Source organism: Euprymna scolopes, chromosome 21 (genome assembly GCF_053919585.1).
Source record: "Euprymna scolopes isolate OS-2025 chromosome 21, ASM5391958v1, whole genome shotgun sequence".
Classification (NCBI taxonomy): Eukaryota; Metazoa; Mollusca; class Cephalopoda; order Sepiida; family Sepiolidae; genus Euprymna; species Euprymna scolopes.
Window position 1 is genome coordinate 39,513,409 of NC_136502.1, and position 11,587 is coordinate 39,524,995.

Genomic DNA, 11,587 nt, shown 5'->3' on the forward strand with positions numbered 1-11,587 from the left:
CTGAATTTCCTCCCAAAATACTCAGAGCAACATCCATATATCTGTCCTAGATTTTTCCAGACTTATCAAGCATCTTGCTTGCAGCAAAACAACTGATCCTGACGACATTCCGATCATAGTGCTCAAAAAACTGCAACCAGAACTATCTCCTATACTTACAAAATTGTTTAAACGTTGCCTTAAGGAAAGATGCTTCCCTGCTTCTTGGAAAACCTTGACAGTCTGCCCAGTATTTAAAAATACGAGAAATCGGTCTACTGCATCACAATACAAACCAATCAGTCCCTTGTGCATCATGAGTAAATTGTTCAAATCTGTGATAAATAAAAAAAATTGTTAACCACCTCAGCATAAACAACCTATTCAGCAACAAGCAATATGCTTTTCAGTGCTGAGAGATCAAGAGCTGATGTGCTGACGGTAATATCACACAGGATCAGTGAATCTATTGACAATGGCTTCGTTTCTAGAGCAGTTGCTCTTGACATATCTAAAACATTTGATAGGATTTGGCATAAAGGTCTCCTTCACAAAATTTCCAACTGTGGAATTGCTGGAAATGTCCTCTCTGCCATAAAATCCTTTCTCTCTGATAGGTTTATTAAAGTAGTCAATGGGCAGAAATCCAAACTTCACACTATTAGTGCAAGAACTTTCTTATACACCTGATAGAAAATTCTTTGGGGATGCTGAAAGTCTGTCAGCAGTTATCTTTCACCTTTTCTGTCCTTGGTCAATGGAAGAGAAATTCTTCTAAACTGAGACAATTTTTATTTTTGTTATCAGCATTCCCATGCAATAAGGAACAATGTTTCTGACAAAGGAGGAAGAATTGTTGTTTCCTGGATCAGGATCTATTCCATCTAATCCTTGGTAAAATTTTGACTTAGGAGTAGTATTTTTAAACTTCTTACATCAAGTGGCTTCATGCCTTGTCTAGAGTGATTTCCACACAAAAATAAATAAATAAATAAAAATAACTTTGGGAATACTTCAAATAATATGGAAGTGAAGATAAGACTCATTCTTACATTGTCTTGCAGAGTTATGCAGTCTCACAATTAACTTATGTTCTTGATAATATTTATTTTTGCTCTGCCCCCCCCCCTTCTCCCCCACAGGCACACACTTCTATTTTATCTTGTGATAAACTGTAAAGGAGAAACGTCGGTCTCTGTTTATATTTGGATAGTTTGGCTCTTGTTTACCAAGTTCTTTTTTCATTTTTTTTTATTTATTTATCTTTTTACAAAGGAGTCACCACTTATCAAGGTCCGGAAGCCACTCATGGATAAGAGTTAATGAGTGTACAGTAGTCAATGGGACAATATCGCAGTAATCATTAATAGTAGAGATTTGGTAAATTAGATTACTTAAGGGAATGGCTCATCAAGAATTTGTTTACGTTGGACTTGAAGACTGCCATATTGTGGTCAGCTGGAAAGCAGAGAAACCAAAGAGAGTTTTACAGACGTACAGTTCAAAGAAAGAAGCTTTGTTCGTGAAATCTTCGTTTAGGTTTAGGCACAGATAAAGAGCGAGGGAAATTATGATATCCAGATATCACAGTAAGTGCTAAACGGGTGTTGTATTTGGGAGAACAATGACACCTTCTAAAGTTTCCTTGCAAAGCTAACACTGTCAAGGTTTCCAGACTGATAACACTGCGCAACAAATTCCAGGTAAAAAAAAAAAAAAAAAAAAATACATGCCACGTAAGAACTGTTTGGGGTAAGAAAATTATCCTGATAATAAATGTAACCTTTATTTCTCTAGATTAGGCACCCTATTCATATACTATAAACCATATTTTATTATTATTGGTTATGAATGAAAAACACAGAATTGTCAGTTTAAACAATATTTGGCTTTCTTAACCCTCTTGTGTCATCCTTCCTTTCTATATTTCAATAGTGCCAGGGTTCCATTTTCCTTTAAAACGTTTCTCCATTACTGAAATATCCTGATGGAATCTCTAATCATGTTTTCCATTCATATCACTAAGAATCTCCAGAAATTTCTCAAAATTAACAATTCTGCCAAAAACTGTACCTAATTTAAAAAAAAAAAAAAGAAAAAGGCCAGAAATAGATTTTCCATGCCATTGTGCATATAAAAATGGCCACAGATGCTCTGTACTTTCTTGAGTGTTACACAGTGTAATCAGAAAGAGGTTATCCCCTACATAATGGCTACCTTTCTAAATCGCTATGGCTGTAACCAACATTTGCCCATACATGGCATATTGTTGCCACATCTGAGTTGGTGCATCTACCACTAGTCCCTCACTCTTAGACAGGGTTAAAAAAAAAAGTCTTTAACCTAATTAGGTCCCAAACAATCAACTAAGCTTCAATCCCTGTCCCATCACCATAATGTTGCATTTCTGCCCCTGTTTTACAAGTACTTTAATGGAACGTACTCTAACAAACCCATTACGCTTATATCCCTTTTAAATACATGCCTACCTCTGACAGACCCGTCTAGCAACAAAATCTCACCCCTTCATAGTAGAGGTCCCTGGACGCTAGAAAACCTACTTTAATAGAAGTTTTTACCATCCTGGGCTTAAGGTAAGCGTTGTGGTTCATTAAGTGCATGTTTTTTTTCTACAGAAACCAATCGGGGATAAGGATTAATAATAAGATTGAAAACGATGAATGGATAACATTTTATTAAGAAAACCGTATGTTGTAATCTGCAGGAAAGCAATCCCATAGCAATATGTTCCACAGATGGTAAGTTCTTGAAAAGAAACTCTGCCCATGGAAATTTTACTTGTGTTTTATTCAAGTGCATAGAGGAAGAAAATAAAGTTATTTGCAGTTGTAGTAATAAGACGAGTTCTTGCTGTCAATGTTTTACAAGGAGAACCCCGAGATTGGAGCTCAGTCGAGCACCGTCCATGCAAATAATGATAACGAATGAAGTGGCCGCATTTATCTTAGGCAGTTTCATCTGAAGGAGGAAGTTTCTAGGGATATCAAGTTTTTTAGCGGTCTGCAGTCACATGTATAAATAATGATAGAGTAGAGGAAGATTAACAATGTATCTTCTGCGAGAAAGAGATGTTAGGATCTTAAGAGAAGAGGTCATCCTCCACTAGACTGTGAAGTCGATTTTGTGCTTTGTCAAGGCAAAGAGTCCTCTTGACAGCACCTTCCCAGACGATGTGGTAAGAGTACTCCATTTTAGGATGTACCAGACTACTATCCAGGGATAGGACTGCTGAACTTAGTCATTTTTTTATGCCTCGTTCACTGTGCACTCATGGCGGACCATGCATGCTTCACTTGTTAGCTTCTTACATCAAGTGGCTTCATGCCTTGTCTGGAGAGATTTCCACAAATAATTTAACCTAATTAGGCCCCAAACAATCTACGCAAAGAGGGTTCAATCATCAAGTGGCTTCATGCCTTGTCTGGAGAGATTTCCACAAATAATTTAACCTAATTAGGCCCCAAACAATCTACGCAAAGAGGGTTCAATCATCTATTGCAATTTAGAGCAAGAATGATAACATTGTGTGGCCACTTGTAAAACTGCCACCATAGATGACAACCTTCACCGACAATGAAAGAAAGATCCATAGATGATAACCTTCACTATGATGAAAGAAAGATCCAATGATTTTTTTTTTCAGTGACCTTAGCAACAGATGTGATGTAAGTCTTCCGTTTCAGCACTGAAGTAAAGGTCAGTCCTAGGAGTTCCTATCTACTTGCGTCCTCACAAGTACAGAGTTAGACAAAAGGTCAGTTTTTTTTACTTTGGATTGGAACAAAAATTAAAATTGCCTCAGTCTAGGAGAAGTTCTCCTTTAAACAAAACAGAAGATGAGGTGTATTATCAGAATAGATACTACACTCTGCTCCTAACCAAAAGACCTAGGAGTCCTAAGAGTTATTTTCAGTGATGTTAACTAAACAAGTTCTTGCTGTGGAGGTTTTACAGGGGTCTGCTGAAAATAAATTTTTAAAAAAAAAATTTTTTTAAATTGGGGTATTTCCAAGGTATAAAAAAATAAGGTCAATTTTTACGATGTGCCCCAGCGTATTATAAGCACCCCAATCGCCCCATGTTAAGAACGGCTTTCAGAATAAACACCCCCCAAACTCGAAAGCTGTGGAGATGTTGGGGGAGGGGGTGTTTATTCTGAAGGCCGTTCTTAACATGGGGAGGTTGGGGTGTTTATAATACGTCGTAAAAATTGACCAAAAATAGTAGCTCATTTTTATTTTTCCGTTAATCACACGAAGGAGGGGAGGGGTAAAATCTCTTCAAAAAACAATTTTCTTTTTTAATGGCTTTACACCGTAGTGTACACGGGAAATAACCCAGTTATTTAAAATTATGCAGTTGGTTGCTAAGCCCACGCCTAATATTCACGAGAAAATAAAATAATGGTCACATGTTATTAGTTGCTCTTATATTTATCTCCATCTTTGTGTCAGAAAATAAAAACGCAGACAAAATGCTGATGCGAAAGATGATTTTAATTATTTTAAGAATTGTTGGAATTTGTGGATAATCAGATTTTGCAAAGACAATCCTGTAAGGAATTGTACAGGCGGGGAAGGGGAGGCAGACAAAGAAAGGAGTCAGAGGACAATATTAGACAGGGCTGGTATTGAGCAACATGCTCAGGAATGGTAGAAAATCAGCATGGCTGGAGAAAACTGGTTGCCAGGTCATCTTTGGTGCCCCAACGGTTATCCAGACCATGGCATAGCTGATGAGAGATGATCCAGCATTTGTGCGTGCATGAAAATTGTTAAGAAAAATAATAATTTCAGGAAAAATAATCAGTACTTCTTGATAAAGAATATTAGCTATAAAAAAAAAAATGTTTTTAATTCAAATTTTATTTTATGACGGATTTGCTAAACATTACTTTTGTCGACACTATTTTAAAGGAAATTAGTTTTAAAAAATAAATAAATAACAATTTATTTTGGTTTGCCTACTAATCTGTGACCTACATGCATTAAAAAATATTTAATATAAAATATAAGCATGTTTATAATTAACAGATCATTAAATTAAATGAATTTAAAAAAAAAAAAGACAGTTTTTGTAATATTAAAATTTTTAAATAAATTAAAACAAAAAATTACATCTATTTCCAGGAAAAATTATAATTGTCTCCACTTGTCCTTAGTTGAACTCTCCAAAAATGATACTCCCCCCCCCCCAAAAAAGCTAAAATGCATAAGTGCCAAAAAATACTACTAATTGAATGGCTTGAATTGAAGTAATATCTGACTCTCATTCCCTGTTTGGTTTGGTTCATTACTTAAGAAGTAACTCTTGATAGCGTATTATAAACACCCCAACTTCCCCATGTTAAGAACAGCTTTCGGAATAAACACCCTCCAACCTCCCCATGTTAAGAACGGCTTTCGATGTTGGGGGTATTTATTCTGAAAGCTGTTCTTAACATGGGAAAATTAGAGTGCTTATAATACGCTGGGGCATGTCGTAAAAATTGACCTTATTTTTTTACACCTCGGAAATACCCCATTTTTTTTTTTTTTTAAATTTATTTTCAGCAGACCCCTGTAAAACCTCCTCAGCAAGAACTTGTTTAGTTAACATCACTGAAAATAACTCTTAAGACTCCTAGGTCTTTTGGTTAGGAGCAGAGTGTAGTATCTATTCTGATAATACACCTCATCTTCTGTTTCGTTTAAAGGAGAACTTCTCCTAGACTGAGGCAATTTTAATTTTTGTTCCAATCCAAAGTAAAAAAACGACCTTGTGTCTAACTCTGTACTTGTCGGAAAAGCAAGATGTTTGCCTCTGATTACTTAACTGGGCTTTTGGTAGATGAGCCCAGGCGTTGATGAAAAAATGAGTTGAGTTGGAAGCAGCAACTGCACGGCCCTCAACTCTAATGCTCCTTTGACCACAAGTAATGTCGGAGCTATGCCATCAGAAACTTTGGCTCCTGGCAGGGCCACCCAAGCCAGAGAAACAGTCTTATTGGTGAAATCAGGATCCGGCAGTATCTGGTTGTTTTGCCAATGTGCCCGTGGACAATCTACGCAAAGAGGGTTCAATCATCTATCGCAATTTAGAGCAAGAATGATAACATTGTGTGCCCACTTGTAAAACTGCCACCATAGATGACAACCTTCACCGACGATTTGAAGTAACTTCTTGTTACCATTGATCTTTATGAAAAGATCAAAAGTAGACCATATCAAAGTCCCCAGAATAACATTTGCAACTGGAACAGCAACAGAAACTTGCAATGAAGCAGACAACTAGCAGAAGATATTGTTGTTTGGAAGACACAGCTTAGCTTGTAGATTTGTATATAATCAAAGTTTATTGGCTGTTTTAACTTGTGGAGTAATGTATTTCAGTCTCCAGATAATGTTGGGTCATCAGAAGAAAATATATGCAGTTTTGGGCCTTCCCAATATTGACAACCTATATATAGATAGAGGATAGCATGTGTGTTGTTTATTTTGTGTGTCACACTTGCATCCGAGTGAGTGTTGTTTAATTGTTATGGACTTCTATTTCTTGTAATAAATAATTTTACCAAGAATTCTTATACGTTTCGGTTTCGATTATAGCTGATGGCACTAAAGTCATTTCTTTTTTTATGAAGAATTCTTGATAAAATTATTTATAAGTTTATTTTTTATTACCGTATCTTTCTGTTAAGTTACATTATTGTTTCAGCTACTCGGCCGTTTTTTTGGCCGTCTGTAGCTTCCTCAGACTTTTACAGAAATGTTCGCTATTTTGGGATAGCGAACATTTCTGTAAAAGTCTGAGGAAGCTACAGACTGCCAAAAAAAAAAAAAAAAAACGACCGAGTAGCTGAAACAATAATGTAACTTAACAGAAAGATACGGTAATAAAAAATAAAACGTATATATATATATATATATATATATATATATATATATATATATATATATATATATATATATATATTGAAATCGCAACTTTATAATATATAAAAACACTATACTATACTTAACTATAATAATATATACGAAATCTGCAAGAATTAAAATATCATATTTAAGCGTACTTTACGCTGGACGTCCTTGCAAGCTTAAATAAATACTTTTGCAGTTTTAAAAAAATAGCTACAATAATATCAGAGCATCTGACATCTCCATTTACGCTGAACATCTACAGAATGCCAACATCAATATATTACATATGAGAATGAGTTCCTTGTGGAATTTCAACAGGTCCCACTAATTTACTATGAATGCAATATTTTCCATTTCTAAAAGTAGTTAAGTTCTTATATTTTAAAATGAGAAAAAGTGTCAGAAAAAAAGGATTTAATAAAAATTGTTACCACTAGTAACCACTACTACATGTGTGTGTGTGTTTCTCGCCTCTACGTGACTGACAGATTGCTTGTATTACTGTTAATCGATTATTTATTTACATAAAAGGTGCTTGTTTAAGATAAAGTCGACAGATCGATTAAAAAGAATGTCGTTTTAAGCAAAAACAATATTACGCACTTAATTAGCATGTTGAAAATAATAATATAATAAAAAATTATGAAAATTCATCGAGCAGAAAGTTATTTATAGTTAAAAGTAATATTTTCGGAAAATTGAGTAAAATTTAATTTTTTTTAGTTGTTATAAAGTAGACGAGGAAGAGTTCACACCGAAGACATAACTCGAAACGCAAAATTTAGATTACACCGTAATGGTTCCCGACTTTTTTTTTTTTTTTTTACTAAAAACACAATTTGCTCTACTCGATGAATTTTCGTAACTTCTGGATATATTACTATTTTCGGTCAATTAAGTACGTAATATTGTTTTTGCTTAAAACGGCATATTAGAAAAAAAAAATAGATCTGTTGACTATCTTAACAAGCACCAATAAAAAAAATGGGTGCTAGTGCAGAGAGTGATCCGCGCTATTTTTTAAATCGTATTTCCAAGTTTAATTAAAGTTTTATGATATGTTTTTTCATTCAATTGTAAGGTTGAAGTATAGAATAGGTACAAAACACAATCCCTTCCCCATGTTAAGAACGGCTTTTTAAATAATAACGTTATTATTTACGTCCGGATCACACTCTCTGCAGTGCAGTGACTGCAAGTGGCACTTAGTACCAAAAAGTGCAATAGTGTAAATTACCAAAATGCTACAATTTTAAGAAACTAAAGTACCTTAAAATTATGCGAAAAAGGTAATTACGAAATTGAATCAATCAAAATGCATTTTTGTTTCTTCATAAACAAGTCGGCCGGCAAATTTTTAGTTTAGCGGCGTAAATTATTTGACAGAAAAATGTTATAAAAACTATTTATTTTTAAACCCAAAGGCTAAAATAAAACCAGAAAAAAATTCATTTTTATTTTTTTCATCATTTTTATTAGACTAAATGTACGACAATCGAGGCCGCCATATTGCTTTTAAAAAGACCAATCTGTCAAACCCCAGAAAGGCTAAATTTTAAAAGCAATATGGCAGCCTCGATTGTCGCAAATTTAGTCGAAAAAAATGATGAAAAAAATGATAAAAATTTTTTTTTTTTTTTTTTCAGGTTTTATTTCAGCCTTAGGGTCTAATAATGTGTTTTACATAAAAATAAATAGTTTTTATAATTTTTTGTCTGTCACATAATTTACGCCGCTAAAGTACACGTTAGCCAGTCGGCCTTTTAAATATTTTTAAAATTAAAAGAAAAAAGAATGAATTACTTTGTGACCCTTTGGAAATTCGGAAGGAATTTGGAAGCATTTAAACCGCCGAATAGGAAACCATTTCTGGCTTTACAATTTATAGCAAATCTTTATGTATTAAAAAAAAAAAAAAAGAAAAAAAAAAAACTGAAAAATTCCAAGACCTTCAAATGGATTTTGACAGTTTGAATCCAATTATCGTGTTATAATTTGTTTATATTTACATCCCATCGTTTTTATAGAGAGTATTGAAACATTTTTACATTAAAGAAGAAATAGTGGTCTGTCCTTCCTTTTTCATTTTGAAAATATGCAAACAAACTTAAGTGTTTTTTTTTTTTCTTCTAAATAACAAAATATTTTAAAACTGGTAAGCATTAATCTTTCCAAGGCATTGTTATATATATCAGGTTAGATTAGATCAGCCAGTCAGCACTGGTGAAGAAAAAGAATGTCAACAAGAAAGTACGGAACTGGATTTTAACCGATAATTTTATTCATAACAATTTAGTTCAATTAATATATAAAAAAAAAAAAAAAAAACAGCGGAGCAAAAATGAAAGTAAAATGTAAAAAAAAAAAAAAAAAAAAAAAAAGAAGAAAAAAATCCTGGGCAACACCAGATAATACTTATCTTCCCTCCTCACGGTGTCAGTTTAATGTGGGTACTCCCCTCCCCACAAAAAAAGGAACTTTGCATTATTGCGAAAATTACTTTCCACGTTTACAGATATCCCCACTCCTGAAAGAGGCGACGCAATAACTGAGAGAGAGGATGACCTCCTAAATAACAAAAGGGCCCCCTTTTTTTAAAAAACATAGTAATTAAGATTGTTTTCATATTCAGAAATTGCAAAAATTGAATGCACGCGCGTGAAAACAAATATGGTGACCACTGAAAACAATACGAAATATATTGGATAACGGTTTTAATACCATTGCCCTTAGATTGAAAAATGAAAAATCCTTTATATAAGAGTGGTGTGCGTATTCTCGTCGAGTGGTTCTAATCTGGGGGATAGATTTATCAGAACGTTGTATTTGAAACTGAGCAGCAGTCAGCACTCAGCGGCCTTACACAATCTTTACATATTGAATTTTTTTTTTTGTTTTGTTTTTTTAAAAAAAATTTTATAATCTTGTGTACAAAAATTGTCTCTCATTTCTGGGATCTTCTAGTTTTCTAAGACGTTAACTATTTTTTTTTTAACTACTAACCCTAAGTCCAAGCGTCAATAAAAAATTTTGAAACTATAGTGTTGTTTTGTTCAATGAAATGTTGCATATTTTTTAAACTAATAAACGTTTTCTTCATTTTCATTGCAAAACAAAATCTTTTTTTTTTTGTAAATAAAAATCAATTGTTGAAAAATAAATCTAGTGCTTCTACAGAATTTGAACCGAACTGCTTTTTTGTTTTTATTTATTTATTTATTTTTTTAAATTTTATCTTGTTTAGTTTTGTTTTACTTTTTTTTGTTTGTTTATTTATTTATTTATTTATTTTTTTTTTACTTCACCCAGGTTTTGGGTTTAGTTCAGCAAAAGTCGTCTTGGTTCAGTTCAAATTCGGTAGAAGCACCAGAAATCTTTTAAATAGATGATTTACAAAAATAAAGAAAGAAAGTAAACGAAGCCACACCTAAATCCGGGTACGTACACCCTTACTTGGTAATTAGATTCACTTACCTGTATTGACATATTACATTTTAACACTTTTTTTTTTTTTTTGTCATTTTAGGAGAGTTCGGTCCACGACAAGGGAAGAGTTAACAAATTCTCCCCGCCTCGTGTTAAAAATATTTTTATAATGTAAATTTATACGGGATGGTAAACTGCACAAGTGTCAAAAATAAATAAACATACGTGCACATGCGAGGCGAATCGTTTGATATCACCATGAACGCACATGTCCTTTTTGTTTATATATTATTTTAATCATACTTACCTAACAGCAAATATAGTAATAATACTTACTCACCAGTGAACATATCGATGTTGTAGTAAGTTCATCATTTTGGACTTTCGTAAATAATCAACAAAAATAAAAGTTCTGTCTTAAAAAAAAAAAATCCGTCAGTGAGTACGGCTGACTTTGGCAAGAATGAAAAAACAATGTTGTTTTTCTGTCTGCTTTTTGGAAGATTTCATTCAACATTATTATCCAAACTCAACTGGGACGTTCGTATCAATTTACACATGCGCTTGCGCTCGACTTTTTTTCCTCGCGGAGTCACACGCACGCACGATTCTTAGAGCCAAGCAAAACCCGAAAGAGAAGAGGAGAGAAAAGGATGAAATGTTGGCATCGGAAGCTGCGACTTTCGAACCATTATGGGGTTTCAAAGGGGCGCACATCTATCAAAAGAATTATCTACCAAGTGTAGGCGGACGTTTTTGGACAAATGATGAAATAAATATATTAACTTTAGGGAAATGTAAAAAAAAAAAAAAAAAATCATTTAAAAAAAGCCGCTCAGCAGTCAGCACTATTTCAAAACATCAAAAAACACGTGTAAATATAATTTTTGTGCAGTATAATGGAATTTCGAACAAATGCATTTCCTGAGAAAACATTATCACTTCCGTGTGATGTCGAAAGTAGTATAAATGCCAAAAATTACGAAAAAAAAAAAATTACAAGTAAAAATAGAAGTTATCGAATAATCGCATATGTTTTAATGTGGAAGAGTTGTGCGACTAATTATGTATGGCAAACTGACTTATCTCCCTTGCTTTACTTAATTTTTTTTTCATTTTATTTTTCTTTGATAATCTGGTAAACTAGTGTCCATTCGATAATAATCTGTAGAAAAAAAAAGTTTAAAAGAAAAAGACAAAAATAGAAAAAATGGGGGGGGCAAGATTCTTCAACCCGCCCTTTCTTTGAAATCCGCCGT

At 33.5% G+C, this 11,587-nt stretch overlaps 1 protein-coding gene across 4 annotated transcripts in view; it reads right to left on the reverse strand.

Annotated features, from left to right (window-relative positions):
* Nucleotides 1–11,210, reverse strand: part of LOC145242133 (regulator of G-protein signaling 12-like) — a 190,755-nt gene extending 179,545 nt beyond the window's left edge. For 2 of the 4 annotated variants that reach the window (XM_080105058.1, XM_080105064.1), the window contains exon 1: nt 10,669–11,210. In XM_080105058.1, the coding sequence (XP_079961184.1) occupies nt 10,669–10,678 (10 nt within the window). In that variant the 5' untranslated portion in view covers nt 10,679–11,210. Of the gene's footprint in view, nt 1–10,376; nt 10,500–10,664 lie in introns of those variants that run through there. The other 2 variants (XM_080105061.1, XM_080105062.1) reach the window with 2 other exon arrangements.
* Between the last annotated feature and the right edge of the window lie 377 nt (nt 11,211–11,587).